Here is a 12,548-nt window from a genome sequence, read left to right as displayed (position 1 = left end):
GATAGGCAAAACCAAACAATATGATTGCAGAAAGCAAACCTGCAAATACTATTGATCCCGGCAGCACAGAGACAGCTAATCAATGAATGCATGTCCTCCCCGCACAGGCTGCCAGTCCAGATCAATTCTGAAGAAAGATGAGGCATTGGCCAATGAAGTGAAGTAGTTCTGAAGCACATCCCGCTGCTGCGAAATGGAATAAATTTCCCAAACATATGAAAGATCGACTGAAGCTGTGAGAAACGGTGCAACCAGGCTGTTTGAACCGAGAGAGAGCAATCACATTTAATGCTGTAATTTTGATAAATATCATTGCAGATTATCAGCTGCTGTAGTAAGTTTGCCTTTCTTTTTCTTGGTGTCTGGCCACACACCTTTTACATCAGTCGCTCTCTAGTCTCACGTCATGAACCAGCAGATGATTTATTGATCCAGACACAGCCTCCAAATCACCTGCACAATTGTTTCATCAGCTTGTCATTATTGCCCCATGATGAGCCAGGCATCACAAAGTTAGAGAAGCCCCTGGAGGGTGCCTCTTTCAATATGGCATTGATGGGCACATTAGTTTTCATGTATTGCAGACTCATAAGAGGTTACAGGTTGCGATTGGCTAACTGATTGCACGATCAGTTTACTGACCTGAATTACATGCCCAGAATTTTTCTTCTTTTTCATTAGTTGGTCCGTGTACAATGAAAAAGTTGAACACATATTGATCACCGACAGTCATCTGGTAATGGTGGTCATGACACCAAATATGTGGCAAATGTACTTTCTGTTCTCAATTTTACTTTCAGCCAATGACCCTCAACAAGATAGAAAAAATCCAATGACCACCTCATGCACGTCCCTTGGAATACTTACACATAACATATTTTTTTAACACTTCGGCTTTGTGGTGTAAAAAGTACAACAAGAGAAAGGATATTAGTGAAGTAACGAAATATTTTCACCATTTTGTCAACATATAATACCCATATATCAATGTTTGATAGATACAGTATATCTGGAAACTTGTCACAGACCTCTTGGTAGTGTGCCACAGACCCCCACTTAAGAACCACTGTCTTAAAATTAGTAAAATTGGACAAACATTCGATGCAAAAATCTTTTTAATACATTTGTATCACATAGGACATAAAATATGCACTGTCTCTGAAATGAATGCTAGCCCTTAGTCACATGCAAATGTTCCTTCAGCCACAACAACCTGACGCAAACAGGACACGCTGGGTCACAGGGGCCACCAGCAAAGAAACATTCAGTCCAAAAGAGCCTCTCGTCATAAAGCAACAGTCTGAGACAGATATAGCCTCAGAGATTGGCTTGGCCCAGATGCTGAGTGAGAACTGCTATAAATAGGCGGTGCTGTTATGATGACACTATAGCAAAAGGCACAAACAAAACCCACCACGGTCAACATGTGTAAATCACAAGTCACAAGTACAAAGTTAACATGGGTCTGAAAACCACATACAAGCAAATATTGCCAAATGTGAAAATTGCACCATGGGACTGTGGACGTTTCCTTTTCCTTAATTCACAAACACACAATATTTTTTTCATTGCAGCTTGAAAAGTCCTCAGGAATAATATCAACAAATCAAAAAGCTCCAAACAACTACAGAAAGTAACAAATGGACACATTGCGCAACAATATTTCCCTTTAGTCACATGATTTTAAATCCTCTAAAAGAAGAAATTGATGTGAATGATGTTAAGTATTAGAACTGATATTAGACTTGCTCTCATACTCAGAATTTAATGAGAATATCAGCATCAGTTTGATCTCTAGATGCCAAGATACCAATGTAGTTGTTCTTTTCATTTGGTATATGTTGAATATTTAAAGAAATTAAGAATTATATGCAACAATAAAACAATAATAAATGCATAGCATAACAAAAATCACATTTTTATGTGGCAATTAAAATTAACACATGGCACTTGAGTCACTGCAGTGACAAAATATTCACATCAACAAAACACAAAGTGACAAAACACACCGTACCATTTAACGTGATTATTTAAATGAGGCTAAATTCATTACTTATATGGACTTCCACACTTTAAAAAAGTCTGGATATAAAGGAAACAAACCACTATTATTTAGGTTTTACGTTCGAGAAAAGTGATGCTTATTATGTTGTAAGTTGTAGACATGTCAATGTATTAGACATTACTAGTATCAGTATCCTGCATGTCTGCTTGTTTACTCTCAACATTAAAAACACTCCAGCCTGAGAAAACTGTTGAACCTGAGGAAGAGCATAAAATATTTAGTGCCTAATTAGAGTCATCTTCTTCTGGGCTAAGTGACGTTACTGTGTTACACACAAAGCACATGCAATTTGTTGTGATTAACTTTCAAGCATTCACACTGAGAAGTAAAACATAAAACCCAAAATCCTAAAAAGTTGTAAAGTAAAAATGTTTCCCTTCAGAAGAGTACAAATGTATTAGTGTCAAAGGCAAAGTGGGATATCTCAGACAAACTGGGAATCTTCATAGATACGGGTTTAATGAAGTCTAACTGCCTTATGACAACAATGAAATCTTATATCAACCTTGCATCATACAAATTGTTTGGCCTATATTTACTAAAAAGAATGTGTGTCTCTCTTTATTTCAAACATTAGTGAGTGTGTTGCTGAGGACACAAGCAAGTGCATAGTCAACAGACAATTTTTGATGAGTGTTTGGGAACACTGTAAGTTATGAAGTGACTTGTTAACTACTAAGTACTGTGACATTCAAAACCAACTTTGTTGTCTACCATTGCAATTGTGCCTTAATTAAATCCCTGTTAGCATATTCCCTGATGTTTTGATATACACGATATAAAAGATCTTCAAAGCAAGAATTTTTAACTTTAGAAAGATTAAACAACGTCCTTTCTTGTACAAATGAAAAGCTGAATTAAGAAGCATTATACACACAATTACTGCAGTACATGCTCAGATTTTACTATTAGAGCCATGTATGGTCTAATTTGACCAGTAGCTTAAAATGGCTAATGTTAGCAAACTTAAAACAGATATTGCTTTAATTGTAACTATGACCACATACCACACACAATTAATCATTAACACTATATCCAAAAAGTTTCTCACTTTGAAGGACACTTATTTCATATAAACCACAAAAAATGCATAAGAAGCTGTTGCATTCATTACTTCACATGAAATAGCCCTAACAATTAAAAATAGAAATGTTTTCATGTGCTGTTAATATCGGATTTCTTATTTCTTTCGTGAAAGCTTTAACCACAAAAAACAATCTAGCATCAAATGTCTCAAGTATGAAAGCTAACTTTTCGAAAATTGTCTCACATGGAAATTGTAGCATGGATAATATCAAGTGTGTTTAGCTTTGCATTCCCTTTTTGCTACACCCAAACAAAGTAAGCAATTTCATCCAGGTCTACTGGATAGTCTGTGAGGTGCAGTGGCTCCTTGATATCAAATCTCTCCCCCTTGTAGCTTCTCCAACGGCCAGCAGGGAGGTAGATGTCACGCTCTTGCTTTCCAGGCTCTAAAACGGGGGCTACCATGAGGTCATCCCCAATCAGGAACTGGGAGTCGATTTTATAGGCTGTCTCATCACCTGTGGCAATCCACCACAGGGGCCGTATGATTGGGTCTCCAGTGTCCAGCACCTCACCAGCCAGCTCCAGGACCCGTGGGGCCACAATACTTTCATGTAGAGCTGTGTATTTCCGTGCAATTTCAACCACCTCATTGTCATACTCCCATGGTGGAACAGAAAACTGCATGGAGGGCATGAAGGCCGACAGCTCCAGCCAGCGGATATAGAGTTCTCGATCAGGCAATGCTTGATTCCCTTCTGTGCGGTTCAGATAGGCATTGCCTCCAATCATGTCCGGTAGAATGAACTGATAGCCAAGAATGCTAATAGTGAGCACTGTGGGGATAAGAGACTTGAGACCCAACTCATAGCCCCACACAGAGTCACGATCAATTGGTCTGAAGAAGCAGGAAATGTTCTGGGACTGGTAACCACTACGCAGCTCAGCTCTATCATTATAGGGAATAGCCATTTCCGTGTAACGTCTCGTGAAGAAACTTGGGTCTCGAATGGGAGTTCTTGTGCTAAATTTCCATGGTAAGTAGTTGGTCTCCCCTGCATCAAATTTAAAAGATGACACCCCATACCTGGAGCGCAGTGAGCGTAGCTGTGAGGAAAACCAATCACGGGCCTCTGGATTTGTGAAATCCAAAATGCCGCCAATGCCATTCCACCAGCGCACCAAAGCTGGTAGACGTCCTGTTGGCTCCCTGACAAACAGGCCCCTCTCTACACAAGTGTGGAAGTTTTCTGAGTCATAGTTCACAAAAGGGTGGATCCAGAGTGACAACAGAAATCCATCTGATTTCAGCTTTTGAAACATGGCTGAAGCATTGGGGAACTTTGTTGTGTCAAACTCAAATTCCCCGTAGCGGCTCGAGTAGCGGTCGTCTAGTTCTAGGTGGCTACAATTGAAGTTATGCTTGCGAATGTTGGCAGCATATTTCAAGAGTTTCTCTTGGTCTATCTTAGTCTTGTGTAGTGCCCAAGTCGACCAAATTGGATGGCGAAACATGACTTTGGCTGGCACTTTGTTTGGCTTGTTGAAGTACCTGCGGACCATGTACTTGTGCATGGATGTCACATCCAAGCCCACACACACTCTGTAGCTAAGTTCAGCACATGGAGCCTCCCCTGGGTTTGGCTTGAACGGACTGTCATTGTATCGGGCCTGGAAGTACATGGTCTTCTCTGTGTCATTCCATCCCAGGTGGAAGGGCACAGAATTATTGATCTTGATGGCTGTAGCATTGGATGAAAGCCAATAACTCTCTAAAATACCACCAAATTCATTGCGGTTTGAGTAGATGTCACTAGTAACAAAGGGTTTGGGAGCTTGTTGGCCAGAAATAGAAATGGGCCAGTGCTGAATTGCTGACACAGCACCACCATACCAATGTGCAAACTTGTATGTCATGGCATGCTCAACAGGAATGTCAGGAACCAGTTCCTCCCAACGCACACGGTAGCACTGTACTGTGTCCTTAGGTCGTACTGTCTCAATAAAGAAATTAAGTTTTCTATCAGTGGTGCGTCCACAGCTCAGCATCTCCCCTTCTTTAGAGCAGGAATCCAAATCCAAGGTCCCTGACCTGCCAAGGTTTAAAAATAATCAAATTCTCATAGTGCCTCTTGTTGACATGTCTAAAATAAGTATTTCTACAATAAGATGTGCATAGATTTTCTGAAATATGTAGCTATACACACACATCAAGTGTGAAAAAACATTCAAATAAACCAACCTGAAATCCATTCTGAAAACAATGGAGCCTCCCTGGTTGCGGATAATGTATCCATCTTTATTCAGATCCAGCAGCTGAGTCTTTAGCAGCTCAGCTTTGCGTAGAGAGGCGATGTAATAACACCAGGCAGTCACTGCAGCAATTACCAGCACCAGGCCGATTACGCCAGCTCCGACTAAGGGTCGAGTGTCCTTGCTGTGTTTCTGCTTGGGGATAACATCTGTAATTGTGCCCCCGGCTCCTCCTGGCACCACTTGGTACATGACTTGTGCTGCTCAACGGGCAAATCCGAGAGTTAATTTTCCACAGATCATGTAAATGTTTTCCAGGGAGCCTCTTTTGTTGCACTCAGGCCCCGCTGTTATGTTTGTTCTCCTGGCTGTCCACAGAGAGAGAAAAGATTTAGAAAATTAATTGTTGAGATTTTCATGCATTCTATGGAAAACAAATGTGGGAAAATGAAAAGGTTGCTAGAAAAATGCTGCCTGTTGCTGCAGCCTTTGTGCAGTACATTCATCTGATACTTTTTAGCTGATGTGAATAGACAGAATATATCGACTTAACTATCAGACAACAGCCCCAGCTAGATCCACACACACTCAATATATCAACCTGTTTCTCAGTCGATCTTGAGTTGTTCAGATGTCCTGTTCTGTCAGTTCAAAGCCTCCACGACATTTCTAGCATTGTCTTACATGCCCTGCATTGCTGCACAGCAAGTGATTTCACAGCACTTAGAGGTATTAAACTGTCAGAATGTAAACTTTGAAGATGTGTTTGAGATTCAACAAAACAAATCTACTGCCAGTCGTCCATAAGAAGATAAAGTAGGCGTCCCCGGCAGTTATTCTAACTTATGAGTTCTATTGAAAGAAAACTCATTTGTATGTAAGGAAGTGAGGAAGCAGAAAAGGGGATTTTGGCTTTAAAGTTCTGCCAATGAGGACAAGGAGAGGAAAGCATACTAAACTCTGAGCTCTATGCTGGTATAACCAAAACTGTTACCTGAATCACTCAAGCAAAACACACAGTTTGAAACAGTAGGGGTTAAGATAAGAAGGCAACAGGATAGATAATGACACAGGAGAAATTCTAACGGGTAATTAACTTGTTGATGTTTCTTATTGTTGCTTTAGCTAATCAGAATAGATTAAATCAGAGAGCACAGCCGACCGAGGGGACTTCTGTCCTCGTCCTAACTGAAATTGACCCTCGTGCTCTACTCTGGAGGCGGGGGTCGATAATAAAAAATGCTTGCTATTAATTAGCAATCTAATTGACTAATTCTGTGTTCAACCACCCTTTGTATAGATTTCCCCCAACAACAGAAGGGATAACATAAGCCCATCATTAATTAACAGAGAACTGTTGGTTCCTTGGAGATCCACTGATAGCTGCTAGCAAAGAAACTGACCAGGAGAGGATTTACTGAATATCAGGTCTGCTTCATAAAAACGGTGTCTTAAATTGTTCCTCTGCTTATTTTATTCATGTTTTGGTTAATGGAACTCAATATTGATTATTATATATGCTGACCCTCTCCACATGAATGCACTAAGGCTGGTCTGGTGAAAAACTCTAATTATAGCCTTTACAGTATCTAGTGGCTCCGCTGGTCAACAAGTGACTCTGCTCCTCTGCTCTTTTGAATGACTCACACATAGAACTGATCTGTATAAAAACCTGCTGAATTCATATGTTTCTGGATGAATGAGGCGTTGCTGCTTCTTCTGCAAAGAATAAGCATAGCAGGAACCCTGCCTATACCTAATACTGGACATGTTACGCTTTTAAAAGACATTTTAATTACAATTATAAGTGGCTATATATCATGTTTGAGGCTTGTCTCATGTGTCAATCAAAGGGTTTCTGAAATGATTTGATGATTATTTTCTTGATAAATCATATATTCTGTGAAATGTCAGACACATATTTCTCAAGGGTCCCAAAACCAATTCAGTTTGATGGAGGACTACAGAGACGGAACAAAAAAAGGAAGTTCCAGCAAGGATTTACTGCTTTTAGAAAATACACAAAAATCCAAAAGTGATACAATAACTTAAGACAATAAAAAGCTATCAAAGAGTTGCTGTTTATATATTCAACTAATCTACTAATAATTTCATCTTTTATCTGGTTTCCACAGATTTGATCAATAAAAACATGCTAATGCAAAAATCCTATATATTTCCTATCATTTTTTGCTGACGTGTTTTGTTTACCTCATTGAAAGAGGATGAGGAGGCAGATTTTATTTTCCACACCAAACACTTCTTTGTTTGTGGTGTGATCAGGCAGCTCTCATAGTTGCTTTTTCAGCCGATTCCCTATCTTGTCTGACACAGAGGGAAAAAACAAACACAGCAGGGCAGGCGTGTGAGGAGGGCTCACTAGCTCATGTGCACGCGCGCACGTGTCACTGTGCGTGCGTGTATGGGAGGGGGATCACAAGTTGCAAAATACTGATCATGACTTTGGAAAAATCAAATTTGAAGAAATGTAAGTTACTGAGCTTTGAACGCAACAGTGACGATCTTCACTTTGGATGGTTCCACTTCAGACGTGGACCCTCAGAGGGGAACCTGATACTTTGCATAGTTTATGTGTTAACTAAAAATAAACAATGCAAACAAACACACGTTTCTAAAGCGATCGTTGAACAGGGACGAGTCTCGTCCTGCTTTACGCACGATGTCTCCACACAGGCAGCTCCCTGCGGTCTAATGTACAGAAAGCCGTTGTTGTGCGCCTGGTGGGAGGCGCAAGGAAAAGTTAAGAGAGGCAAAATACCTCGTAATCCATGTAATACAACATGACATTGACACAGGTCTGCAGCTTCCTGTGCTTTCCTCCTGCAGTCTATTGAGAAAAGGTGTTTTTCCTACCGAGCAGCAGCAGCAGCAGAGGATCCTCTCAACTTGTTAGTTCCCAGAAAAAAACCGAGAGGAATCAAGGCATGTTCATGACATCTGCTCGCGCTGCACCATGGGAAATATAGTCCAGAGGAGTTACACTGTCTGGCTCACACCCACACACAATCTTTTAATTTCTCATTCTGCACAGATGCAACAATGATTCAGCAACAAATGATGTCAAGAAAAAACACAAGTTAGTTGATATTGATAATTATCATGTTATTATTTCTTTTGTACCCCTGAGTTGTGGTTTTAAACTGTTTTTTAAACAGCAAAACATACTACAAATCTGAAGTATATCAATTATATTCTCTACTATGTTTCTTTTGTTATATTGCTATGGATGAAAACTATATTGCGAGGCTTATTTACATTGTTTTATGGCCAAGCCCTTCTTTAATACAGGGCATAGCCACAGATTGTAAAGTGGCACATGCTGAAAATAACAACTTTTCACCATATTGAGTTCCAACAGGTTTTTTTTAAAGTTGTGTGTAATTTTTACTCTCACATTTTTATCAGACTTACAGTTATATGTGTGAACTCTGTCACATTGACTTTCTCTTTCTGTAAAAATGTATTAAAGATCATGTCAATGTTGAATCTAAATAATATATTTAAACCTAGATGTAGCACTGTGTACATGTTTACATTGTTTTTATATTTTAAAAAGTGATCAATAAAGAGAGGGACCACTGATGCTATCAGAGCGGGCAGCCAATTCAGACCCCGCCTCCTAATTTACATTTATTCAAGCAGAAAAGTTAATGGGAAAATGTAACTTCCATTTTTGTCTATTTATATGTATTTTTTCAGGTAAAATGTTGGAGTACTTCATCCGCTGCTGCTTGTATACCCCAGAGTAAAGTTTCTTTGTTTGCAGGTCTCTTTCTAGTTTAACCCTCCAAACATGCAGTGAAGAATGCACATAGAGAAAGTAATCTCACTAACAGTGGAATAAAATTTTAATGTTATACACAGATGCACATTAGGGCCACACAGCTCGATCACTGCGACCACCACAAGCCTCTTTATGCCATGTGCTGATTTAGTACTTTCACATTGCACACAGGGAGATAATAGCAGTGAGAGTGCAGCCTAGAGTTACATTATTCATTCTTACACCTTGTCTCACTGGGTTAATTAGCAAAGAATTAAACAATAGTGAAGTTAATGATCCATCTTTCTGCTGTTGGAAACCTCTGGACGCCCCCTCCAGGGCCAGCCCAGGGCCCCCACTCCCTCTTCTGTTGTCTAATCGTCCTAAGAAAGCCATTCAGACACAAACTCTGGGTGTATGATGTAGTGTCCGGCTTGATAGGGCTTCACCACGTGGAAGCAGCTGTAGCACCCGCTGTTGCTGAAAATCAGAGCGGCACGAATTAAACCTCAGTGGTTATCATTTAAATGACAGAAGAGAGGCTTATTCATGTCCAGTAAATTACACTTCATGTAATTACATTAAGGTGAATATGCACCTATAATCCAGAGAGCTGTTAGAGTGTGACCTGTGATACTGAGGACGTGCAAAGTGGCGTTGAGCTGCAGAGGGATGGCTGGTTTGGGGTCTTGGCCGAAGCAGAGCTCCTGCATGTTGCCTGTTAGGGAACAATGTTGGATAATTACTTTTAGAATCACCCAGTTCTCATTTAATAATACTCATCAACATCTCCAATCTTATCCCAATGGCTGATAAAGTCATACTTATCCAGCGTCCTGGTCGAGCTCAGCTAAGTCCACTCATCTCATTCAGATCCTTAAAATTCTCGAGACCCAATCAACCACAACTAGTGACTAAACCACACAGGAGGTAGCCACACCCCCTTTCAACACTGATGACATCACAAGGGGTCTAAGCGCCAAAGAGAATCTAATTTTTGTCACATCACACTCATCTCTTGTTGTCCATGGCAATACATTTTGTTCATCCTTCAAATGAAGTTTCTGGTGATTGTACTTTTATTGGTATTTCATATTTTTTAGGGGAAAATGCTTAAGAAACCTTAAGAAGTGAAAATATGTCTTTGACCAGTATCATCTGCATGTAAAAAATAACTGAAACCATTGGGAATATGGCTGCTGTTACAGCTGCACTCGCTTGTCAATAATACATTTGAACCCATTCCTTCTCATACAAACGGAACAGGCAGCGTTCAGAGTCAGTCCTTCTTTTGTGTTGTTTGCTGATTAATCTCTTTACCTTTGTGGATTCTTCAAAGCTGTGTGGAGAGAAGTGCTAGTGCCAGCAGGAGGCTCGGCCAGCTGCAGTTTCCACAGTCGGTCAGCAGAGGGCAGAGCTTGTTCTGCGGCCTGCCTGACAGGAGGCATGTGTTGTGGTTTGCCCGCCTCTGCAGTTTTTAGATTGTTGTCAGGGCTAGTTGTAACTGGACTGTGAAATGACAAATGTCTGACGGGAGGGAAGAGAGGACGGCCAGTGTCCACAGGAGGCGAGGGGTGTGTTTGAGTGAGGGTGGTGAACTTGTAGCTGGGCTGGAGGCCGCGGGGAAACAAAAAGTCCTAGAGAGGCAGAGAAAAGAAGGAATTTTATGGGTTGAAACATAAAAAAAGAAAAAGTAGAAGATAAGGATGAGAAGAAACTGGATACCACTGTCATAGATCTCTTGTGCAGACTGAACAGTTCTTCCACTGTATGTGTCACATACCTCATGGTATACGCACTCCATAAATGTACTCACCCGTGTCTGTAATATTTGAACACTCCGTGGCAAATAACCTCTGTGCAGCATATACGTCAAATTGTAAATATTTGCACATATCCTTTTCTAGTTTCTAGTGTTTTTATAATGTTTTTATACAGTTTTTCTTTTTTATATTTATGCTTGCACTAACACCACAGCAAATTCTTTGTATGTGTTTCTCACTGGGGAATTTACCCAGATTATGATTATTAGCAGACATCTCAATTAATCCCTGTAATAATCAAATTTACCATTTGTTTTTTAGGAAATAAACTCTATTACTCCAAAATGACAAATTTCTCTGTCAGTGCAAAGTCCTTATTTACAAATAATGTAAAAAAGTGCCACCAAGATTAATCCGATCTGTTGTTTCTCGCTGCATCTTATTGACATAATATCACATAATGCACTAAATAAAATATGAAATTATGAGAGTGTCATGCAAAATGCAAGATTTGTATTTTATTTTTGTTTTGCATGTCTTGTGGAGTTATTAGCTATTTGTTTCCTCACATTAATGTGACCCTACACTCTACTGAGCTCTGTTTACTCCATGTCTGGATAAATAAATAGTCATGGAGGAAAGGAAGTACTGAATAATAGATAGGATACAGCTTTCACCAAGCACAGGCAAATGTAAACAACTAGCTGCCAATTTATTCTGAGGCACTTAAGTATATGGTCACAAATGAAGAACAATGGAGTGCCAATTATAAGAAATCCAATTAGTCCTTTAACGCACCACCAGGATATATTAGTTCTAATATCTAGAAGTTGTCTTATTATTTAGAAATAACACAGAGTTAAGGATTACCACTTCTATGAATTCATTGATTCCTAAGACTTATTTTCTTTCTATTAAATAATGACTTCATCCTTTAAACCTCCACACTGCATGTGTGGCACAGTAGGCTGAGCATCTTACCGGCCGAGGCTGGGGGTTGTTCCTGCGGTGGGCAGAGGTGGGACGCAGCTGTGCTCTGGTCGCTCCGCTGGGAGGTGTGAACTGCTCTTTGTACACAGTGATGTAGAGCTGTGGAGCCATGATCACTAACTGTTATTGTTCACTGCTTGTCCCCTTAATCTGCCTGAAAGTCATGAACAACCTTCTCCTCCTCCCCTGCTCACCTTGTGGCTCCTCCCTCAAATCTATGTAACTCTCGTTCTAATAATTTACCACTGCTGCCACTTTTTCTGCAACATTTCTGCATGTGTGGGGTTTCTTTCTGATTTAGATTGTCGTGTGGCTGTAGCTCTTCCACCCATATTGCTGTCATTTGTGTTTTTCGTAGATGATGCATCACATCCAAATCATAGTGTTTCTCTTGATCGTGCGTCAGCTGCTGTAAATCCTGCATGGATTTATCTCACCCACCAAATTGATAGTAAAACAGAACTTTTTGCCAAACTATTTGGTTCTTTGATGAATCTACTGTGTTGGAAACAGACGCAGGTTGAGAGCATCCTTGCTGAACCAGAGCAACACTTTGTGCTACCTGAGCCGCTAATCCTGCTAAGCCCCAGGCCCCCTGCAGAGACACACATACCTGGGGTCACTGTCCATGACCTACTTCCCTCTCAGGGTCCCTCACAAACTTGTC

At 40.3% G+C, this 12,548-nt stretch overlaps 2 protein-coding genes across 3 annotated transcripts; both read right to left on the bottom strand.

The window, feature by feature from the left end:
• Positions 1-1,097: 1,097 nt before the first annotated feature.
• myorg (myogenesis regulating glycosidase) lies at positions 1,098-8,315 on the bottom strand. Of its 2 annotated transcripts, none has more exons than XM_020087135.2 (3): positions 8,219-8,315; positions 5,334-5,712; positions 1,098-5,183 (listed from the first exon to the last, which is right to left on the bottom strand). In XM_020087135.2, exons 2-3 carry the CDS (start codon positions 5,594-5,596, stop codon positions 3,392-3,394), a joined length of 2,055 nt encoding a protein of 684 aa, XP_019942694.1. In that variant the 5' UTR covers positions 5,597-5,712; positions 8,219-8,315; the 3' UTR covers positions 1,098-3,391. The 2 variants fall into 2 exon arrangements, with proteins under 2 accessions (XP_019942694.1, XP_069366578.1); XM_069510477.1 differs by lacking the exon at positions 8,219-8,315 and adding an exon at positions 7,556-7,655.
• An 876-nt stretch (positions 8,316-9,191) lies between these two features.
• LOC138406026 (uncharacterized) lies at positions 9,192-12,343 on the bottom strand. Its single transcript, XM_069517389.1, has 4 exons — positions 11,873-12,343; positions 10,449-10,765; positions 9,727-9,846; positions 9,192-9,608 (listed from the first exon to the last, which is right to left on the bottom strand). The coding sequence occupies exons 1-4, from the start codon at positions 11,990-11,992 to the stop codon at positions 9,512-9,514; spliced, it is 654 nt and encodes a 217-aa protein (XP_069373490.1). The 5' UTR covers positions 11,993-12,343; the 3' UTR covers positions 9,192-9,511.
• Positions 12,344-12,548: the final 205 nt, after the last annotated feature.

The sequence above is a fragment of the Paralichthys olivaceus genome, chromosome 2, assembly GCF_024713975.1.
Source record: "Paralichthys olivaceus isolate ysfri-2021 chromosome 2, ASM2471397v2, whole genome shotgun sequence".
Lineage (NCBI taxonomy): Eukaryota > Metazoa > Chordata > Actinopteri > Pleuronectiformes > Paralichthyidae > Paralichthys > Paralichthys olivaceus.
This window is presented reverse-complemented; position numbering and strand designations above follow the sequence as displayed.

Coding starts and splice junctions, on each gene's coding strand:
- myorg (XM_020087135.2), bottom strand. CDS start 5,596: ATGTACCAAGTGGTGCCAGGAGGAGCCGGGGGCACAATTACAGATGTT. Junction 5,184..5,333: donor GTTTTCAGAATGGATTTCAG/GTTGGTTTATTT, acceptor AAACCTTGGCAG/GTCAGGGACCTTGGATTTGG.
- LOC138406026 (XM_069517389.1), bottom strand. CDS start 11,992: ATGGCTCCACAGCTCTACATCACTGTGTACAAAGAGCAGTTCACACCT. Junction 10,766..11,872: donor ACAACCCCCAGCCTCGGCCG/GTAAGATGCTCA, acceptor CTGCCTCTCTAG/GACTTTTTGTTTCCCCGCGG. Junction 9,847..10,448: donor GCTTTGAAGAATCCACAAAG/GTAAAGAGATTA, acceptor GTTCCCTAACAG/GCAACATGCAGGAGCTCTGC.